The following is a 22,951-nucleotide window of genomic DNA, read 5'->3' on the forward strand; positions in this document are numbered from 1 at the left end:
CTTTTTTCCACAATTATTGGAAGAAAATAAAAATACATATTCTTGGTTAGTAGGGGTATCGCCTACCAGGGGGGAGGTTTGAATGTGCTGGGTGGTGATGGTAAGGCATTGTAACTTATGATCCACTCACAAGTAAAGGGGTGAGGTTAGTTATGCATGTGTGTTGCGATTTGTCGGATGTAGTGGCATTTTTATTAGCAGTCTTTAAAAGCAGTCATTACTCTGACACCAAGCTGCTGCCATTTATTGGTTTATTCTAGGTTGGTGCTCATAATTCTTTTTTTTTCACTCCACATCCTATACGATGGACAATAACTAGATCCAACAATTGGCTGCCACTTGCTGAGCACATACAACTATACATGTAGAGGACATTGGAAGTGTAAAAACACAGTATTGAGAATTGAGTATTGAAACCCCGCTTTTCCTACAGATTATCTCCTTTACATTTATTTTGTAAATCGAATTGAACTCCATCGTTCTGCTTAATAAAATTAAATACATCTCGAAATACTTCTTTTACAACATCCACTAGAGAGCAAACTTTACAGCACACTTTTGCAAGAGACAACAACTTTACAAAGTGCAGATATCTTTCACAATTACGCTTCCGCAAAGCGTCGCATTGACAATGCGCTTATGGTCATTGGGGTGGTTGTGCTCCACTGAAAGAGAAAAGAATGAAATGGTAAGGTAAAGAAGAGGGGTGGTTAGGCTTTGAAAAATTAAGGGAAATTGGCGCAGATACCATGTTTCGAAATACATACAGGATACACACACAAAAACAAACCTACCTCGTCCATTCGTGATCATAATTTGGTTTCCAATTGTTTTCAGCCGACCGCGGCACTTCTGACCCCGGTTGTAGATACATTCCCAGTACAGAACATCTCCGTTGCGACCCTGGCGCCGCAGGTTCGACCGATACAGATAATTGTCGTGCACGAGCTGCAGGCCGCCTTTCCGGCTGCCGAGGAACAAATGTTTGCCGCCATTCACCACCACTGGCCGCTTTATATCAAGCCCGAACAGATAGTTGTCGTCTTCTTCCGGAAGTGTGTATGGGGGGTGTTGGGTGGAGGCAATGACGAGCAACCATTACGGAGGAGTGTAGAGAGAAATTGCAACACACAGATGTATCTAATTAATGATTTACGATATTCACAAGTTTCTTGTCTTTGGTATGAAGTATTTTATGTATTATTGAGTTAGTACTACGCAACGATCCACGTTATATAGATTTACTTTATTCTAACGAATACGAATTCACACTTTTCTCCTCTTTCATTTCGATAGGTATTATCCAGCAAAGTAGTAATGCAAATGTATCTTTATCTCACCCAGATTCAGTTTTCCAGATGTCCTAAACATTTCGGTTTCTTTAACGTTTCTACAAGTTACTGAGACTATGATGTTGTATTATCTAGTACTGCCATTTTGTAGTACATAACTACCGATTAAATACAGGAGAAAATTATTTAATTTACATTTTTCGTCTGTTCGTCACATTAAATACGATCCTCGTCCACGAGTTTAACTTACTCTCTCTCTCTCTTTCGCTTTTTTGCATACAACGTTATGAGAAGGATGTACATCAAAAAACCTAAATTCATATAAATAGCCCAATTTGTTAACGAAGTGATAGTTTTGCTTTACAACCCTCGTGCTGAGCAAAAAAGTTAACTGGAATAGTTTAAGCTTGAAGTGACCACGCCGATTTGTAGCACAATTGCCCTATCAAATGAACGCGTTCATTTCTAACCGATTTTACTTTTTTCGCAATCAATTTGCTCTCTCGTCAACCCGTGCTCGATCAGATCTAATCTTTGGCAGCTTGGTGCATTGCACTACTACGATCACGAACCACTATCTTAAACTCTGCACCCGTATCGATCACGTCCACCTTGTGATTTTTTACGTCGATCGGATCTCGTGTACGGATGTTCACGTACTCTTCCAGATCCTCTGGGAAGTCGTACAGTGCTTTGTCCTCTATTTTGCTCGAGTGATCATTGTGATTGTGTTCGCTTCTTATGCCAATCAGCTTGTTCTGTTTCGTCACGCACGTTGCCTTGCAGTGGTATTTCAGCAAATCACAACACCGCCACGTGGTACGACCGTTCTGTTGAATCATTTTTCGATTGTAGATATATCCGTCGTACACCAGCTGGGCGCACTTTTTCTGCGATCGTATGAACTTTACAGTGTCTGATACAGGCGTGTAGATTGGTCGGGTGGGTGGTGTGGTGTGCTGTTGTTGTTTGGCGTCATGAGTGTTGAGAACTCTTGATACTGATATTGTTGAGGGCAGCACCAATTTCTGAGCTGGTTTGAATTTGACGACCGGCGAAGGCAACGGGTGCCGCCTCTGCACCAGATTTAATTTAGCATGAACAAGACGACCTTGGTGTTGATGTTGCACAGTAGAGGAGGACGAATGCCCTAAAAAGAAGCGTGTCCACACCCAAGCAGAAGAGAAAAAATCGGACTGGAGTACAACTTTTTTAAACAACACTCGTCTAAGTGTATGCATTCAGAATTGTAAATAAAGAGAGGCGGTTGAAAGAAAACCAATATTCCAAAATTGAAAACGAATACACAGAACAATAATTATAAACGTTCGAGTCGAATGATGCACCTGGCGGAGATTAAGTTAACAGTAATTTCGGATCATTTATCCTACCAACAACGAAAAAGTAGACCGTGCACATATATATTAAGACGGAAAATGCATGAGCTTTATTCAATAATTTTCATTTCACAAATTCGTATATAGTGGTGTATATTCACTCAAATACCCTCTATAAGGCACTTGCCACGAGAAGCAGCATTTACGAGGACCATATACATACGTCGTCTCACAGCAACCCAATCCCTCAGTACCCATCGTTTTAGATTTTGATTAGTTTAATTGGAATTCTTCCCACAAACGATAATTCCACAACGAAATGTTTCATTGTTTTTTTGTGAATGTTAGGATCATTTTAGAGTGTCAATCCGTTTCAAGAATGCATTAACACTAATGTAGGAATCAATTCGATCGTTATCTTAGCATTAGTTGCTATATTCAAAAATATAACAGTATCTTTAGTATTTTATCACGCGATAAAAAAATATTTGGTGCTGTATAGATTACAGCAAAAAACCAATTAAATTGGAAACTGTGTTACACGTTTCAAACTAAACCACGAACAAACGTGTCAACTTATTCAAGTAAAATTTTGAACTTAAATCTGTTGAGAGAGAATCTCAACGTATTTTAATATAGCTTAAATATCGACTTGTGTTCAAATAGAATAGTATTGTGTATATCTCAAAACATAGCTTCAGTTGCTTGGCATTTTTGGCTAGGCCAACAACGCTTATTAGTGCATAGAAAATAATACGTAACAAAAATTGTGAATGGAAACGGAATGCATTCGTAGCGAATGAAATACGCTCAAATGGAAACAAACGGAAGTGATTCTTCCTTCAAAAACAAAACAAAATGTGCGAGCATCAGCATCAGCAAGTACTATAACAATTCTCTGATTCCTATTCGACTGTTGCAATGTATTCTACTGAAGCAGAGAATACACAAAAACGGCTTTCCTGGACAATCCCCACAAAACGTGGTAACCCATTTGGTTTTCGGTTTTGGCAGCCTCTCCGATTCCAGAATGTTTCTATTGTAACACGACACGCATCTGCTACGTTGTGCCGGAGATCCGTTGCTCTTCTTCAGCTCATGAAACTTGCTCACAGTTACGCCGCCGCCGCCTTCGTCCAGTTTCGGTTTTTCTCGTAAAACAACCGATGATGCTTCCTCCATTCCCATCATCCTCATGCTTTTTCTACGTGTACAAGTGATAATGGCCGAATTGCCACTACTATTGCTACTTTTGGCCGCATTTAGCTGATCCCACGCCGTTCCGGAAGAACTGGCCTCGTTGGCATTAAAATTTCGTAAAGGTAACTGAGAGACGTGAGCGGCGCAGGGCTGCTCGTCTTTGACAATCACATCATCGTCTTCCTTCTTGATACTTTCTAATAATTCCATGTGAGGAGCAGAACTGTGCGCATCTACATCGGCGAGCCGGATGGATCTTTGATCTGTAAATGTATAATTTACAGGAAAAGAGGCAATTTAAGCACAGATTTCACTCATTGTCGAAGTATGATCAGAAAAAGAGTGGTATCAATCAAAAGAAAACATCATTTACTGCATAACATGTATTTATACAGTATGGTAAGCGTCACACTTTCGTGTAAGATCAATTTTATTTTCCAGGGAAGAAAAAAAACTTTTCATCAATTTTATATGCTGCATTACTGCAACTGAACAGTATATTTCGCCTACAAAACTAATCACGAACAGTTTTATGGGCTAACGCACTAAAAAATACATCATGAACGTCATCCATCAAGGGAAAGGAATCATGTATTCGACACGCGGACAGTGTTAGTGTTGAGTAGTAGCTCTCTTCACCTTCAAGGCTTGTCCGTTTATATCTGATTTGATTCCTAAAAATGAAGAAATATTTGTAGCGAATTACAAATATTTTCTGAAGATTTAAAATTACCGCAGACCTGCTGCGAACGTGCCAATGTGCCTTTTCACATGATACTTAATTCGCATCTCGATCTTTTATCACATCGAGAAATAAATTTTTAAAATGATGCGAACTGTTCTGCTCTCTATAAACCAGACCGAACTGTTTTCCTATGCACATGTTTTCACATTCTACATACACAGAGAATGATTATACTTACGTGATGACCACATTCTTACCGGTGCATACCGAATATGAGTTGTATGATCCCAATTGCGACTGTCCAAAGATAAATGTTTGCTTCTCCTAATTTACTTTACAGACTGATAAACATATAAACATTGAAGCATACTTAAAAAGTTGATGATTTGCAGCATAGTCATGTTTATAAGCAATGATTTAGCACAGATGTGATGCATACATGCGTAAAGCAATATTCATATCAGGCATCATATACTTGAATTCAAAACAGTTTATTCATTTTGCAAATTATGAGAAACAAACATTTTTCTTACTTAACAGGGGCAATCTGTGTCTGGACAAACGATGAAAACTAGGTGAAACTTTCACCTTCTGGCAAGGAATGTACGAGCGAATTTCTCATGTGTCTTCTTACCTATGCTTATTTATAAGTAAATAAAATAAAATGTATACCCACCTGTTACCTTTTTACCAGTTGGAAGATCCTGGACCAGATCCTCTATTTTCCATCATCATCAGTATTATTTCTCTCTTCCGTTGATGTTCCGCTGATGTTACGACGCGCGTAGATGCGTGTTTCATTGTTTTCACATGAACTTACCGATATGCAAGAGATATCAATTAAGACATCCCATTAACTATCACTTATACAGATATACACTATTGACAGAGAGATAGAGCGACAAATTTGCGTACGATCGGTGGCAAGTTCCACGACGAAAATTATTCTACGACACGAGAAAAATATCCTAGCCGGAAATTAAATATTGCTATTTGCGTTTGTACAACGATGATTCAATAAGAATGACACTTTAATTAATTTAATGCTGATGTTAAGAACAAATATGTGTTCGCGGTTTGAATACACACAACAAAATGCCTTAATAATCGTTAAGCGCGAGACCATACTTTACTACCATTAAAACGAAATGGAAAAATACGACGCGACGCGACCCGGTTGCAGTAAAGTGACCACAAATATTGAAAGGGAAATTGACAGATGAAATGAAAATTATATAATAAATCTTAACATATAGTGTTGTTTATATGAAATAAATACATGGTTTATGAACCATAACAGCCTATCGTAAGGACTGCAGTCTGGAGTGGTACCGCGAATTTATCATAGCAAATGGTTACCAACGCTCCGAGACTACTTTCCTGATAAGCTGTTGCAGAAAAAAGTATTGCTCACAAAATGCTTCCCATGGCTATTGCGTTTCAAAACGATGACAAAAAATGTTCTTTCTATTAGAATGATTTTTGGGCAATCTATATTGGGGCCAGAGTGATCATGATCTTTGCTAAGTTATATATATCCCTGTACTTACATACTGTTGGCGCGGCTGTTCCAAGCACATCTCGGTGCAAAATACGATGAACTCGAAATCACTTTTCATAATAATTCGCAACTGTAACGTAACACTCACGTATGTATAACAAACTAGTACTGACATTAAACGTAATCTATATCATTGTAATTTTGCGCATCGTTATACTGTAACAGCGCATAATTAACACGTAGAACCAGGGTTGTACCCATCAATTCTTGTCACTAACGTTTGTCATCTTCTTTCTTCCATCTTCATTGCCGAGTGGCCTAAAACATTGTAATTTTTGGCCGCCACGTTAAGAACACTTCGTAGATGATTGCAGAACACACATACACACTTCAAATTCGGTTGTATCGTTTTCAACCCCATCCGCACACATCCCACCCCAACCAAAGAAGCAAAGATCATATTCATCTAAAAACCCTCCGGGGCCAATATGAGAAACATTTGCAAACGCCACTGATTTCATGCTCGTCGATTGAGAAACGTGGTTAGTACACCTACCTTGTGTCGAAATTTCCGTCGCATTTCCGCCGTCCGATGTGTACGAGTCCACGAATCCAGATACGCCAGGTTTCGCTCCTTCCTCGCCCTCCGTCAAGTAGGATTCTTCGTACTTGCCCATGGCCATATCACCGTAAGTGTCGTCTTCCACGTAGTTTCCATCATCGTCGGCATCACCTTGGTCGTGTTCCGAGAGCTTCTGTTCCTGTTCCGTTTCAGCGTCCACCGTTTCGATCTCGGCCGTCTCATCAGTGTAGTCCGGTTCAGCCTTGGGATTTATCGATTCGATCGGGAGCTCAATGTATTCCGGTTCGATCACTTGCGCGGGAATTTGCTTCACTATTTGCACCGTCTGCACGGTTTGCACCTGTGCCGGCGTCGAGTCCGATGTATCCAATCCGTCGCTGCTGGCACTGATGGACATTTTCGTTCGCTTGCTAGCGTGGCTTTGGAGACCGCGCTGTGGCATGGTACGTTTTTGCGAACTGAGATTTGACTGTGCCGATACATGGTGAGAGGTGGTGGCTTGGATGTGTACTACTTTGTCGTCTCCGCTCTCTTCCGATTCTAATTTGTACGATTGAATGCGGTTACGCTGAACCTTTGCTCGCTGTGACGCAGGGGACGCAGGGATGGTGGCGGTGGAAATTGTTGCCGTAGTCACTGGGACTGCTGCTGCTGCTGCTGGTTCTTCTTTGGCAGGCGATTGATGTGTCGGTGCACTGTCGCCCTGTGAATTTATGAAACAATTCAACAGAAAACATCATCATTAGCTTTGTCCAATACACGTCGCTCCCTCACATCCGATGTCATGCATCGATCAGTAACTTACCGTTTCTGTTAGCCCTTTAATTTGCAATGCTTCGGCGGTACTGATAAAGGCGGGTAGGGCATCTTGCTTCACGTTCACCTCGCCACAGTACATGAACTGTATGAGATCTTGAAGCGCCGAATGGCTTACGTCTTTCAGGAAAACTGCAATCATTTCACATACAATATGCTTGATTAGTAGATTGACAAAAAAACGTTCTACATCTTTGACGATTCTGCGCAATAGCAACACTTTTGCCGATCAATATTGAAAAATGGACAAATTTACAAATGCCTTTGTTGATAAAAAATGATTAATAGAGACAGTAACGGTGTTACTTGGTATCTTCCTTTTTCAGAAAGCAAACAAAAAATGCGAATCATTTTCCAGAACGTTCCCAATACTTACTGAACGCATGCTGGTTCACGGGGACCTGCGTGAACATTTTCCGGAAATACGGGGAACATACTGATAGAATAAGACGATGCGCCTTAACTAGATGACCTTCTGCGGCCAACGTCACGTCGACCAAGTCACCACGCTGAAGGGATTCGTGAAATCCCGCAGAAAGGTTGGAATTGAAATTGTTCCAACATAGAGAGAACTGCTCATCGTCCGCCATCTTGGACGACGCTACTGCTTCCCGCTTCAATCAATGACGCTGTGGAATGGAAAAAGAAGAAACCAAATTAATAGAAAATCATCGTTTAACGTTAAACGCAATTTAAAGATACCCCCACCCAAATGCTTTAGTACAAATTTTCTTAATTTCAATTTTTTTTTTCCTTTAACATTACTGCCATACCCCTACTGTTAACTCTATATCATGGCGCTATTGCTTCAAGCTACGTTGGCAAGATACGGCGTCATTACAATTTCATACAAAGAAGGTCAAAAACTTTTCCTCACAAAAATCCAAAATCAGAAAATTTTCTGATTTATTCCGTTCCACTCCATCATCAAAATCAAAACAATCGACCAAACTCGCCAACAAACCACTCGAATTCACCGAAAGCCCTCGAAAAAATATCCCACGCGTCGCTTTCGAACATCCACGAATCGAGCACACACTCCGCACACCTAATAATGCGCCGCCATTTTCCCGACATCGATTTTTCGACCAAGTGGTGAAAAAGAAACATGGCGGCTAGTTTGGTATGCGGTAGCGCTAGCGCTCCATCGTGGGGAGTAACACAAATCGAGCTCGTTTCACGACAATTACTGGCTCTCTTCACGAAATTCAGCACCCCTTTCACTGCACGACCTTCAACTTACCTTAATTTTACGTTTTACACTGATTTTAGTGTAATTTAACACCAAGTCTGAAGATTAAAATCACTTTCACATACACGGGCCGCGGAGCAGCAGCGTCCGTTCATGGGCACGGTCTCTTCACAAATGGCGCTGATGGCGTCGGCTTGCTACACCGTCATCCGCACACCACGGCAAAAGGCGGGCAGCTGCAGCACATTTGACAGCTGTCCGTTGATGCTATAAAATTTGCAAGACGTCACACAAAATTCAAATCGAATAATTATGGCATGTACATGCAGCGTTGTTATTTTCAATTGTATTCGGTTTAATTACTTTCATTTCATCCCATTTACAACTTTATTTACTTTATTTAAATGCTTGTCTATGCAACTCAAAGTATTATCTGGTACGAAAGTGTTTTTTTAACGACGAACGTTTTGTATGTTGGAACGGTCAACGTTCAAATGTTTAGTTCTATCGTGTGTCAAGCAGATCCTTGTAGGGGAATGCGCATCTGTGCCTGGGAGGTGTAGGAAGAAAAGAGATGAAAGCATATCGCTGCGCTGCGCTCATTTTTAACGGCCGAAACGGGGCTTGGCTTGGGTTGCATTTCGTAGAGCGTCGCTTGGAAATATGTTGTTTGTTCTAGAAAAGAAAATAAAGCGAAAATGTCCTCTTTCTGTATGCAATATTGGATTATTTTAAATGCAATGTTGGATTCTTGTATGCAGATTTTGCAACTGTATTATGCTTGAAGCGTATTTTTATTGTAATAATTCGATAATATTTGCCTTAAAAACACGCCAAACATCTTTGCTAAGCCGCTTTCGTGCCACTTTCGTCAAATCGTAACGATAAATACGAAAAACAGCTTCCATTGAAGGCGCCTGTCATGTTCATTCCATAAAAGAAAAAAAAAACAACAAACAATCCGCTTATCAATTGCATCCGCAAATTCTTTTATTCCAATCCTTGTTCTTCGTTTGTCCGCGTGTTTCACGGTTGCTTGTGCCAGCATTATTTTTCCAACACCGACTTCGGTAAGGTATCTCTCCACCTCGCCACAACCCAATGTTACAGTAACCAAAACATTGCACAACGCCTAACAACAGGTTGCCGTCAAAATGATGCGCTTGCTAGCCTCCACGGTCGCTGCGCAGTGCGGTTTGGCCATTCGCATCACCAAAACAACGTCCGCGCTATCGTCCTGTGTTCAATCGCCCGTGGCATCTGCCGTCCGTTCACGCTCCATGTGTAGTTCCGCTCCGGGAGCAAAAGAACGCCGGCTACAGGTCGGTGCCAGCACCGTGCACTTTGTCGAGGCAGGCGATGGCATCCGCGGCGTCATACTGTTGCCCGGTGCGCTCGGTACGGCCTGGACGGATTTCAAACCACAAATCGAGGGCTTGCCGGCGCTGCTTCCGCACCATCGTGTAATTGCCTGGGACCCACCCGGGTACGGCAAGTCCCGACCGCCCGACAAGCAGTTTACGGTGGATTTTTACGAGCGGGATGCTGCCGCGGCCGGTGAGCTAATGCAGAAGCTTGGCTTCCAGCGGTACAGTGTCGTTGGCTGGAGTGACGGTGGCATTACCGGTCTAGTGTTAGCCGCCAAGCAACCGGAAAGGGTGGAAAAGCTGGTCGTGTGGGGCTCGAACTCATACATATCGGACACGGAGGCTAACATTTACGAAGGTGCGTAACAAAACAACGGTGTTACGCCGGAAGACGGAATTTCATGGGTTACTTTTGCTTTGCTTTCTCGTAGGTATTCGGGATGTTAGCAAATGGTCGGCAAGAATGCGGGAACCAATGGAGCAGGTGTATGGTGTAGAACACTTCCCCAAGCTATGGTCGGCCTGGGTGGATGGATTGTTGCGCATTCATCACGAGCGCAAAGGGGATATCTGTTCTGGGTCACTAAAGCACATCAAAGCCCCGACGCTGGTCGTGCACGGAGCAAAGGATCCGATGATCATACCCGACCACGTACCTTATCTGCTGAACAATATCAAAAACACGGAGTAAGACGTTCGTTTGCAGGCTCGCTAAAAGCAGCATTTTAATGTCCTTCTTATTTTCTTCCTTCTTATATACAGTCTGCATGTGTTTCCCGATGGCAAGCACAATATTCACCTGCGCTATGCAAACGAGTTCAACGCGATAGTGGCCAAATTTCTGCTGGCTTAGGGCCTTCGTTATAGTACCCGAACTTGATTGTTTTTCTGTTATTCTGTTACATAATTTTACGGTCTCGAACGCAACTTTATTTATTGATTGGTTATCTCGTTATATTGTAAACGCCAAGCGTGTAACTGTCGAAGAAACACATTTCGCCATAGGAAGTACAAACACAACTGTGGGTATAAATAACAATTTGGGTGCACTTCTATATAAAGATTAGATTGATAGCCGTTAGCAAAACATTGCCCAAGCATAATGAATGCTAATGGAAGGTAAAACATATCACAAATCAAAGGTGTGGTTATGTTTCTCGTAACACTGAGTCGATTTGTCAACGAAGTTGTCTTCCTTTGATGTACAAACAACACTAATATTTTATCAAAAAACTCTCAAAAATATGAAGACATAAAACAAACAAAAACACGGGTCTTTACTTGGATTTCAACAAATAAAATATATAACACAACGCTGAATGTAACCTCAGTTAATGTAACGCAACCCTAGTGTTACACATTCAGCAGTTGGTTTGTGTCATGGGTTCTGTTACATTTGCGTTACAGCTGTGAACCGTTACATAAGTTACTTGAAGGACTTTTGATATATTTGCTAAAAAAGGTTTCACATTTTTTGTGATTTCTTACCAAAAATACTTACCTTAAATTTAAATTTGTTGTTGTTGTTTTTTTCGGATACTTCATACACAAAGTTTGTACACTTTACCCCAAGTAAATCGGAGTGATCACATCCTGCTAACGGGGCGCAATCACATACGTGTAATTATTTCAACCAGACATCTCTTAGAATACAAAACGTAGCTTAAAAATCTAACGATGGCAGCTCAATTGTTCTATGGTATTGAAGATGGCGTGGATGGAGGCAAACGTGGAATACAAAGGACAACCGATGGGGTGATAGAGCATCTATTGCAATCATCAAGTTTAGTAAAGGATAACACACACCAGTACACACTCACACATACACACATACACATGCACACAAAAACACACCTGCGTTAACCATCCGCGTACAACTCCTTGCTCACCCACCCACCCTATTGAACGTTACACTCCGATGGTAGCAGCTCTTGATCACGAAACTTGTCACATTTGGGCGTTACGAACGTACGGACAATGTCGTACCCGGGGCTGGCGCGTCGATGTCCGCCTATCCGTACGCCCACCGTATAACGGGTATTAAAATCTAGCTTGCCGAACTCGTACGTATTGCGCCGCAGTACGGCATCCTGCCAATGGTTGCCGTTGCCAGTCGCACTGTTCCGTGGCAGCGTGAGACATTCTCGATTCCCACGACACATGTGCACCTTGTAACGGCCATAGCCCCGCTCGGACCAGCCAAGCCGAACGGCTAGGCCCGACTTGCGCAGCGCAAAGTGGTACCGTATCGTGCCCATCGTCGGCACTCCGTGACCGATTGCTCTACCGGTGGTTCCTGCTGCGCCGGACAGGCCGGATCCGGCATGTAGTAGGCCATCCTTGAGGCTGGGCTGGCTTTTTGGCGATCGTCGATAGCCGGCATCACCCATGAGCAGGTTGTCCAGGTTGAGCGGTGTACCACCACCGTCCTGTACGGGTGAGGCGGAGGAAGTGTTCACTAGCAGATGGATGGCGTTGGACTTGAGCCGTTTCTTGCCGTAAACACTGATTGCATGAAGCTGTAGATAGTAGTACCGGTTCGGCAGCAACCCCTGGATGTCATAGAACCGGGTAGGCTGTAACGTACCGTAACGTTAATGTAATAAGGCTTCAAATGGCGCAAATTAAGGGTGACCGCAAACCGCTTACCGCTGCGATGGTGGCCATCTCCTTGAACAGGGATGATTTGTCCGTTTTCGACCGATTGCTGGTATGGTTTAGGTAGAGGCTCCAGCCGAGCTTGTACTTTTCCACCGGCAGGTCCGACCGGGGCAAGGACCAATTCACCCGACAGCTGTACGTACGGTCTTCTCTCAGTATCAGCGGGCCAACAGTGAGGCTGCTCGGTGGTTGCGGTCGATTTGGCTCTGAAATAAGATAACGGCGAGATGTAATGGTCAAGCAGTCAGCTCCATCCTGCAAGTGTGTGTGTGGATACCTACTTGCACTTAGCTTAAACGGTCGTGACGGTGTCGAATAGCCACGGGTACCCATTCGGTTTACAGCGGCCATCCGCACCTGATACCAGCGGCCCGGTTTTAGCTTAATCTCCCCCTCGTAACGCTTCACCGTGCCCATGTTGTACTGGGTGAACGTTTCCAGCACATGTGGCTGCCAGTCGTTTTCCATCCTGTGCTCGGTGTAAGCATAACCGATGTGAAACCGCGACTCGGTAATGTAGTACGTCGGGCTTTGCTCACTCTCCAGCTTCACGTCCCACTGGATCTGGGCGGTGCGGGACCCGCCCATCTCTACCAGCTGTATCTGGCCGGGCACGGGCGGTAAACCGGCGACCTTGTCCAACCCGTACGGGCTTTGGCAGCTGTGGCCGCACGAATGCTCGCAGCACTTCTCCACACCCGGACACTTGTAGTCCAGCCCGTCGCACGTGTTGAGGCACAGGCTGTCCAGCTTGGACGGTGGTTTCGGTGGACAGTCTCCGTACTTTTTGTAGGCCGAGTTTTCCAGATAGTTGCGTATGCACATGCTGTAGCACTGTGAAATGGGGATGGGCACGAAGAACGGATTAGTTGCGGTCAGTCGAGCTGAGCACACCTTTCTCCAGCTCGAGAGAACATGCACCACTAACGGAAAGGAGTATCGTACTTTCTTTTTATCCGTACTAACCTGTTGGTTGTACGTACAGTTTGAGCGACATCTTGCTGTGAGTAGATTGTGGGGTTCGTTCATACTGACTACGCTAGAAGCAAGAACGGCTAACGGTATGTAGAGGAAAATGTGTTGAACTATCACTAGCTTCAGGAGGTTCCGTTTGTCTTGGAGCATCTGAAAATAAGGAATAGAAGGAGAGAAATAGAGAGACACATACAAAAGGTGCAGGATACATGAATGTATATTGTGTGGAAAGTTAAACATTCGCCTTTTTATTAAGATGTAAAGATGGGTAACACAGAATCAGAATCATGAATCTGCGTGAATCTTCATAGTGGGCCACACTGGCAGCGAATCCATACGTCCATAGACCTCACCTACATATGCATATATCAAGAGATTAAAGAATCCTTGACTATTCATTGTTCTTCAGAGGTTCATTAACTTTCAAATAATTAAAACCCCTAACGATTGAAGAATCTTTAAAGATTTCAAGATCTATAAATGTATGGAAAATTGATTTGATTGATTCTAATCACTCATCACAGCAACGATTCATATGAATTTTAAGGAAAGATACATGAAGCGCGGCACTAATTAGAAGGTTGTTTGATTCCGTTGTAAGCACTAATCACTATGGACCTGCTGGAGAATTCGATGTGAAATCATAGTTCCATATTTACATATGAAAGTTCAATACAATGCGATCAACTGGAACCAATATATTTTCTATTCGCTAACGTTTAAAAATATGGGATAAAGCAGGAAGAAAAAATTGAGATTATATCCATATCTATGACAAGACAAATTTTCTCTAGCGTTTTGGCGTCAGCTCGAACAGTAGTCAGGCCTGAGCAGCAGAAAAAAAAACGTTGAATAAAAAAATCCTACCAAATAGGAACAAAACATTGCCCGCAAAATGTGGTTTCCCAATCAAATGTGCGTTCTATCCTTCTATGGACAAATGAGGCCAATAGGCCTTAAAATCTTTATAGAAGTAATAATCCTTTCATCTATTGTTTTCCAGATGACTAAAAATAACAGTATTCCGCATTCATATGCAAATGATCTATATGCAAATTGCATTGCCTGAGCAATCTTTTTTTTTTAATTAATGGATCGTCATAATCTAAACCGTTAACATTTAGTTACGTCTATACAGAATTGGAACCACTGATCGGTTCTTCACCATGCGGTACCATCTCTTCATTGACTTCAAAGCCGCATATGATGGCATGATAGCCAGGGTAAAACTGTACGATGCTATGGGCTTTTTTGGAAATCCGGCCAAACTGGTAAGGCTAGTTAAGAATGACTATGACCAACGTCACTTGCTAGGTGAAGGTGGATTGAAAACTCTCAGGGCTTTTGCTACCACCACAGTTCTAGATGGCGCTAGAGAGGGCCATCCGTGACTCGAGGGTGGAGACTACGGGAACCATATTCTATCAGTCAACCCAGATTCTGGCATACGCTGATGATATAGACATCATTGGTCTGTGGCTCTCCTATGTAGCAGAAGCCTTCCAAGGGATCGAGCAGGTGGCAGAGAACTTGGGATTGTAGATAAAAGAGGAAAGGATCAATCTGATGGTGGCAACATCAGATAGATGAACGGACCTTTTAAGCCGTCCCAGAATTCACATATCAGCAACGGCAATAGCCTGGTATCTGAGTTGGGCGCAAGGATACTGGCTGCTAACCAGTCTTTCTACAGCCTGAGAAATCAGTTCACCTCAAAGAACCTGTCGCCACGAACGAAGCTGGGACTATATAGTACCTATACGGTATCGGTACCCGTATTTGTGGAAGGACAATGGAGGAGCCGTTATAACGACGAGCTATACGAGATGTACGACCACTTCACTGTCGTGCAGCGTATCAAGCTCGCCAGGTTCCGGTGGGCTGGCCATGTTCTACGCATGGAAACGGACGACCCAGCACGTAAAGTCTTTTTAGGCCGTCCACTAGGACAAAGGAGTCGTGGTAGGTCCAAATTAAGGTGGCAAGATGGCGTGGAGGCGTCCGCCATTATGGCTGGAATATCGGACTGGCAGACGAAGGCGCAAGACCGTGACAGTTTCGGACACTCCTGAGCCAGGCCATGACAGCAAAGCCGTTGTAGCGCCGGATAAGTAAAATAAGTATAAGTAAGTATACAAAATTAGGTTAGTTTAAGATAAACTCAATGAAATGAAGCAAAAAAAAACAAACTTGACATCACAAAGAAATATATAGAAATATAATATGTTTGCATTCAACTACAACATTCATTGTAGTTATTATATTCGTGTAAAAGCTAACGATACTTTTTTAACCTTCTCATCCTTATCCTTATCTTCTTATCTTTATTATTTTAACCACCCAACCGGAATGTAGGATCCTTGCTGCAGATCAGTCATGTCAAACTCATCTTAAATTGCGCATTTCGGTTTGCATGTAGAACTTATTGTACGGGCCGCAGGCTTTCGTCGCAATTATAATTATCACATCTGGCATGCCGTAGTAATTTGTTTCTGACACAAAAAAACAACTAATAACTGCCAAAGCTTTCCCCGGCCCAGATTGAAAGGCTTTGCGGAGGGCCGTACGTTTAATATATCTGCTATAGTTGATCAATCATAAATGACATACGGCAACATCTTCAGCAATCTAATCCTACACTAAACATCATCATAATAACACCGGTGGAGGTATTTGATCCCTGCATTGAGTTGTAGCTTAGTTATAAAAACTGTATGCGATGTACGTTTCTGCGCCAGCATGAAAATGTCATTGGCATCCTTCCACGTAGCTCCTACTCATAGCTAGGTGCTCTATTCAAGTGTTTTTTTTTTGTACAAACTTCTGCGAAGAATCTATTTCAAATACTAAACTGCATTGCTGCAAAGATTAGCAATCGCGACCGAGTATGCCGTACCGGTGGCCGGTGCATACTCGCCAGGAAACAAACGTTGCATCACGAACCAGTAGTTGCAACGGCACGCTTCTGCAATAATGCACCAGCAAGAATGGCAACATCATCGACATACGACACACGGGGCCAAAAGTCAAAACAAAAAGCAAAAAAAAAAAAACATGAAAAAAGGAATTCGAAATATATAAATAATCTGTAGGTTTGAAAAAAAGGCTGCAGCACTACACAACCTGTGCCCAGATTCACGTCCTCGTCCATAAACGTCACCGCGATACCTGATGCAATGTGAGAGGACGAGACAGAGAAAGAGAAGGAAAGAGCGAGAGACCGTCTTGAAAACGAAACGGTAAATAAAGGTTAAATTTAATAGCCTCATTTACAGCGTTTTGTTATGAACATCCGTGGTATTCGCGCAGGATTCGAAGAGCGGCACGATACGGGAAACTCGCGCGACCAACACGCAGGGCTCTCGACCTCGGTCCAGCCATGGCTAAGTGTGCGCGCGTGTGTGTGTGTGTGCTACTGCTCCTTCGGTAGGTGCATACTACCTCCTTGAAGCTTGGCCGCCCTTGAGCGTAGTCAACGCGATCATTTTACGCGCGAACTATGCAGACTTTGACAAGCAAAAAGTGTAAGACAAATAAGTGGTCAGATTCCGGCGTCCTCGCAGCACCTCGCGAACAGTTTCGTGCGTTGTTGTGGTGGAATGCCTTACAAACTTATGCTCCCTGCTGCACGTGTATGTGGCTTGCACAATTTAGTGCAAGCGATGCTAAATGTTGACCTGCCCACTAGGCACAAACACACTCACACAAAAACACACACAAACACACATTCGGGGACGGGCACGGGTGATGGAAAGAGGATTTTATGTTTAAATTAATTTGAAAGTTGATCGATCCGAGCCGCAATGCAATATGAGTGTCCTCCGTTTTTGCAGTTTTTTGTTGCCCCGGCTACCGTTACATTATCATTTGTACGCGTGGCCATCCATACTGTGTTGGCCATGCCATGCCGACGCTTGTTGCAGGCGTGAGAGATGCGTGTTCTTCGTGTTAGATAATGGGGAAGGGGTGGGTTTATTGCCGGTGGTTTGAGGAATTACGTTTTGAAAGGAATGTTAATATGTTTCAATTACGGTTAGAAAAGCTGTGTCAACATAAAATCGACGCTGCGCTGCCCAACGGTAGCATGGGAAAGGGACGCCACGCCGGTGGAATGGCAATGTCTCTCTCTAAATACATACAATATTCATCAACGGATAGAGCTATTAACTATGAAAGGGGTATGGGAACGTGGATAGAGTGTACGACGCTAACAAAAAAGAACAGTGCACAAGTAACGTGTACTATCGCAATTGATATTTTATTCATTTTGGTACTTTTTGCCACCATTTTTTTCCAATTGTCAACACATTGCTTGTTGTGTGTACGCGTGTCCTGCGTTTTCTAACGAGCAGCAAAAAGATATGTACGGAAATTCCCGTTTCCCTTTACCGATTGATGCAACGACAACTTTACAAAACAAAATTGTTTTTTTAAATGTAACTGGGAGTGTAGAAATAGTAGAAATAGAAAATGAGTGTTTATCACAGTGCTTAAAGAATAGCTGGAAAAATTAGCGTATTTTGTATAAAAAGCTAAATAAAATGTAACCATCACGTACTATAATCGAATAATGCTATGCTAAAATCTCTATTGCAATGAAGAGACAAACCTATAATTAACATTAGGTAGGTGCAAATTTAGGGGCCGATCTGGTAGTACAGTCATCAACTTGTACGACCTAACAACATGCCCGCCATGGGTTCAAGCCTGGAATGGACCATGCCCCCATAGGTAATCCGTAAGTCACTGAAAGCTAAGCCCCCACTAGTGGTAGGCGCAGGCATTGACCGACAACGTTTGTTGTGTTGTGCCAAAGAAATAGAAGAAGGTGCAAATTTGGAACAAAAGCAATAATTACAGCTTGTTTTTGTTTCTATTAATAATCCTTTATTAACTAATAAAGTGTAGCAAACACACGATTTTGGACTGACATAGCGTGGCCATAGTTAAGATCATCTTTTACTAAAACTTAATGAAAAAATAAAAATCAAGATTAATTTTTATAGCCAATCAATGATAAGAGAGGCCTTTTTGATTCGTGACGGACTAGCAACAGTGGTAACTTTGAGCTTTTTTGAGCTTTTTTTTCTTTGGAAAAACAAAGGTAGGAATTACTGAAACCCTTTCAATGTATTTGCATTATACCAGCATTAACGAATACATTTATTGTTTGATTTTTCACTTTTTTTGTTAAAGCCAAGAATTAATAGAATTGTAATCAATGGCTATCCATGTTCCATAGTGTAGTTCTTATGTAGTTCCATAAGAAATTTGTTTAATCGTTACCAAAAAATTAAAAATCCTGTAAGTGAATCATTTGCTTTTTTTCTTATATGCCTTATTTCAATCAACTCCATAAAGCCTCGGCTAGTTATGTCGTAAAAATATCCGTAAACCTCTGTCCATAAACTCATCAAAGTGCGGCAATATTGAATCTTTTTGTAAAGAAACGCTTAACTTCCTCATTTGGTACTTGTCTTAGTCTTCAACATGTACAGTGGCCGGCAATATAAAGTGGCCACTACTTACAATTTTACATTTTTTACATTTTTTCCGTGAAAAATGAAGTTATTGTACTGCTTTATTTTTTGAAACATTGCTCGTGATATGCTTAAGAATGCGCAGTACCATAGCATGACAAAAATGAGATGTTTGCTTCAAGAAAAAATATTTTTTCCAAAATTGATCAAAATCACTGTGCCAAAATAAAGTGCCCACTTTATTCATTCTACAGAAAATATTTTTCTGAACAAATATAACACCAAACTTATAATTTATATGCGTTCCTCTCGCATTCTTTACATGTTCGAGGACCTTTGACATAATTTATTTTGTTTTATTTGCACGTATTTGGCATTTGTTCTTCCTAGGAGTATTTCAGAGCTTTAACATATTTTGTTTTTCCTAATCACGTCATTCTCACCACATTTGCATCAAAATTTGCACACGAAATCTCGATAGGATTAAAGTTAGGTCTAAGTGGGAGCCATTAAAGAAGTTTTATTCGATTTGATTGAAAAAAATAATTAAAAAAATCTTCGTGTATAACTTGAGTCGTCTTCCTGTTTTAACATCAATTTATTTACTAACTCCGTATTTTTCACAGAAAACAGATAAATTCACACAGGATGCTTTTATAAGTATTAGCTTTCATTATGCCGTCGATTCAAAACATGCTCCCCACTTCTCGTATAGAAATCCCCTCCCTGGTCATCACATTGCACTCTTCATACATATTGGTTTGTTGGATCGCGTCTAGATATTTTTGAACATCAGTTCTAATTTGGACTCATCAGTCCAAATATCAGGTTTTAAACAATCTAACGATATATCTGCATGTTCTTGATCATATTGAAGCCAATTGGCTTTGTTAGTCTTGCTGTAGCTCGGGCGAGGAACTTGAAGGACGCCACATCTAACGAGCAGTAAATTCCGAAAATTACAATGGGATAGCTAGGGGGTGTTTATCTTTAGGAGTAGCAGGAAAACTGGTGTGAATTGAAAGTGCAACTATGGCTTATACATTTTTTAACATTCTTCATCAATACTTTGGGATATTTATTTAAAAAAATGGGGTTTGAAAACTAAAAACATGTTCCTACAGGCTAACATCTCAACAAACACAATCAATACGAAAAACATTTCTCAACTAGTATCGTATAAAACACCTTGCATGTCCTCCATGAAGTCTAAATCTTGGTTCCATCGAGAATTTGTGGCAGATTCTATGTGCGAAGGTGGATAAAACTGGTGTCACAAACAAATAAATTTAAATTTAATGCTCTTGATAACGCTTGAGAAGAACCAGATGCAAAAACTAGATGCAGAACTAGATAAACCTTTAAAAATTAGAAAAAAAATACGCTAAAGATCCTCGAACGTGTAAAGAATGCGAGAGGAACGCATATAAATTATAAGTTTGGTGTTATATTTGTTCAGAAAAATATTTTCTGTAGAATGAATAAAGTGGGCACTTTATTTTGGCACAGTGATTTTGATCATTTTTGGAAAATATATTTTTTCTTGAAGCAAACTTCTCATTTTTGTCATGCTACGGTACTGCGCATTCTTAAGGATATCACGAGCAATGTTTCAAAAAATAAAGCAGTACAATAAATTTCATTTTTCACGGAAAAAATGTAAAAAATGTAAAATTGTAAGTAGTGGCCACTTTATATTGCCGGCCACTGTAAACAGCGTATCGATCACGTTTACGATCACGAAGCGGGTATAATTTTCATTTTTGCCTGAAGCTGCAATTACCACTCATCGCACTGGTCTCCCCCGCTCCGGTGCGGACCACACAGAGATCACGAAATCAGCAATCAAGCAACAGAAAGCGCCAAAGGATGCCAGCACACACAACAAAAAAACCCCACCCAAGTACACAGCAATGAAGCAGCAGACAGAGTACCAACAACCATCACCATTACCTTCTCAAGAAAGCAACCGAAGAACACAACGAACAGTGGGAGCAAAACACGCATCCGTCGTTGTGCTCGTGGGAGGCCAAAAGTGAAAAGAAAGTCATCCCTTACCTTGACCTACTGCGGGTGGGGTGGCGTTTCGTTCGGTCCTTTGGCACACTGCACTTCGGAATTGTGCTGCTGCTGGTGGTTGGTGGTGGTGGTGTGTTTCCTATTGCATCGGCCCAACCGTCGTCGTGAGCCTGTGTGGTCTTGACGTTTCTGTCTGATGCGTTTTCAGTGCGCTTTTAGGGACACTTTCACGTTCACCAAGCACGCTGTTTACGGAGCACACCGTAGCACGGGTTTGTTGTTTGTTCTTCTTTTGAATATATTTGTTCGGCACAATTCATCGCCAACATTCGTCTGCATCACATTGCTACACTTTTGATTTTAATGGAATTGAAACACTTTTATACACAATTTCCTTTCCTTCGCTTGCCTCACCAAGCATTCACATCACGCAAAACTGCACACGCATCATCGGGACGACCACCCTCGTTGGTCGCCGGGGGGTACGAGGCAGGTTTGCACCTTTGCACCGACTGCATCCACCACTGTCGACCACTTTCACACGGCAGTGCAACCGTTGATGGGTTGCATAAACGCGCGGCAGAAACGGCTCGTGTGAAAGTGTAACCCGTCGGCCGGTTGGAGCAACGGCCATCCCCCGGGGGCGCTGTGCGGTGGTGGTAGGACGTCCGGTTCGAAGCTTCACGCGGCAACGAACGCACTTAAACTAAGTACACACTTGCAATTAACCTCCCGGGTTTTTTTTTTCTGGCACCGCATCCGCGGTGGAGGACACTTTGACACGGTTTTTGACACAAGGACCGTCGTAGGTTCGGTGCGTTTTCTTCTGCTATTTGCTGCACCCGTGCCTTGCTCAGCAGGCTATGATTTTTGCACACTCAACGGTGTGAAGTCGAACGCCGGGACGCTCATCTCCACGGCAGCAGCACAACAACACTTCCACACCGCACACGCCCGGCGTTCGATCCTTATCGGCAATCTTCTGCAACCGACACCTAATTATCCATCCCTCCTCCTTGCCCTGTGCTTTTGCACGTTTATGCAGCACCGGGTGTGCTGTTTGCACTCAGTATAATTTCTCTGCAGCTCTGTGGTTGTCGCTTCTTGTCCCCTCGTTCCCGATTTCCAACGCGAATTACAACACGGCCGGAAAGGCTTTCGGCGATACCGCACACAACCAACCCAAAATCACAACCCCCCCCCTCTTTTGGGCACTGTGGTGTTGGGGAGATTCCTAACGACCGCAGTAAGAAGGGTGGCTTAGCTCCACAAAAACACTCGCACAGACAGACTCACACACGCACAAACGAACAGCAAGAAAAAAGAAAACTGCACACTCAAACTGCACCGGCGATGTCTGCAACTTGTGCGGGCAAACGGCTGTGCAGACGACAAACACACAACCGCGAGGTCGCGCTGTCGATGGCAGAATGAAGCCTTTTTCTGCGCACAGCCCCAATGTTGCCGAATGCGGCAACAGCCCCAGCGTGTTGTGGCCCAGCGCCGGGTGCATTTGCGAGCGCACCACACACACACACACGCGCGCTGAGAGAAGTGGTGCGCTCGTGTAAATATGAAACCGGTATAACATCTATTTACAATTACAATTGCTGTGTTATCTAGTTTAGTTTTCTTGTTTTGTCTAACATTTTTTGTGATCTCTATATTGAATTATGACATAAAATATCGTTTTTAGTACCTGGGATTTGTTTAACTCTTCAAGCTAGTTATTTAATATATGTTTAACAAACTGTCTCACGTTATCACACATCTTTTAAATTAATATCAAGCTTCTATAATTTGTGCAGAGCAATGCGCAAACACTGCCGCTATCGGTTTCATA

The 22,951-nt window shown here is 42.5% G+C and overlaps 3 protein-coding genes across 34 annotated transcripts in view; 1 reads left to right on the forward strand and 2 right to left on the reverse strand.

Moving 5' to 3' along the window:
* The window catches only part of LOC120949302 (modifier of mdg4-like), a 40,524-nt gene extending 31,723 nt beyond the window's left edge, over window positions 1-8,801 (reverse strand). For 14 of the 31 annotated variants that reach the window (XR_007451910.1, XR_007451911.1, XM_049605719.1 and 11 more), the window contains exons 1-4: window positions 8,658-8,801; window positions 7,791-8,043; window positions 7,404-7,546; window positions 6,572-7,301 (exon numbers count right to left, since the gene is read on the reverse strand). Coding sequence is in view for 28 of the 31 variants with exons in the window: in XM_049605719.1 (XP_049461676.1) it covers window positions 6,572-7,301; window positions 7,404-7,546; window positions 7,791-8,004 (1,087 nt within the window). In the remaining 3 variants the exon portion in view is untranslated. Of the gene's footprint in view, window positions 1-422; window positions 666-794; window positions 1,047-1,225; window positions 2,443-2,712; window positions 4,093-6,571; window positions 7,302-7,403; window positions 7,547-7,790; window positions 8,044-8,657 lie in introns of those variants that run through there. The other 17 variants (XR_007451912.1, XM_049605723.1, XM_049605729.1 and 14 more) reach the window with 5 other exon arrangements.
* Window positions 8,802-9,533: 732 nt separating this feature from the next.
* LOC120950822 (valacyclovir hydrolase) lies at window positions 9,534-11,402 on the forward strand. 2 transcript variants are annotated; one of them, XM_040369171.2, is made up of 4 exons: window positions 9,534-9,681; window positions 9,749-10,331; window positions 10,405-10,660; window positions 10,736-11,402. In XM_040369171.2, the coding sequence occupies exons 2-4, from the start codon at window positions 9,761-9,763 to the stop codon at window positions 10,824-10,826; spliced, it is 918 nt and encodes a 305-aa protein (XP_040225105.2). In that variant the 5' UTR covers window positions 9,534-9,681; window positions 9,749-9,760; the 3' UTR covers window positions 10,827-11,402. The 2 variants fall into 2 exon arrangements, with proteins under 2 accessions (XP_040225105.2, XP_040225103.2); XM_040369169.2 differs by having other exon boundaries at window positions 9,534-9,676.
* Window positions 11,403-11,541: 139 nt separating this feature from the next.
* Window positions 11,542-22,590, reverse strand: LOC120950821 (anosmin-1). The gene is made up of 5 exons (XM_040369168.2): window positions 21,148-22,590; window positions 13,580-13,759; window positions 12,916-13,468; window positions 12,623-12,840; window positions 11,542-12,549 (listed from the first exon to the last, which is right to left on the reverse strand). The coding sequence occupies exons 2-5, from the start codon at window positions 13,661-13,663 to the stop codon at window positions 11,872-11,874; spliced, it is 1,533 nt and encodes a 510-aa protein (XP_040225102.2). The 5' UTR covers window positions 13,664-13,759; window positions 21,148-22,590; the 3' UTR covers window positions 11,542-11,871.
* Between the last annotated feature and the right edge of the window lie 361 nt (window positions 22,591-22,951).

This window comes from Anopheles coluzzii, chromosome 2, assembly GCF_943734685.1.
Source record: "Anopheles coluzzii chromosome 2, AcolN3, whole genome shotgun sequence".
NCBI lineage: Eukaryota > Metazoa > Arthropoda > Insecta > Diptera > Culicidae > Anopheles > Anopheles coluzzii.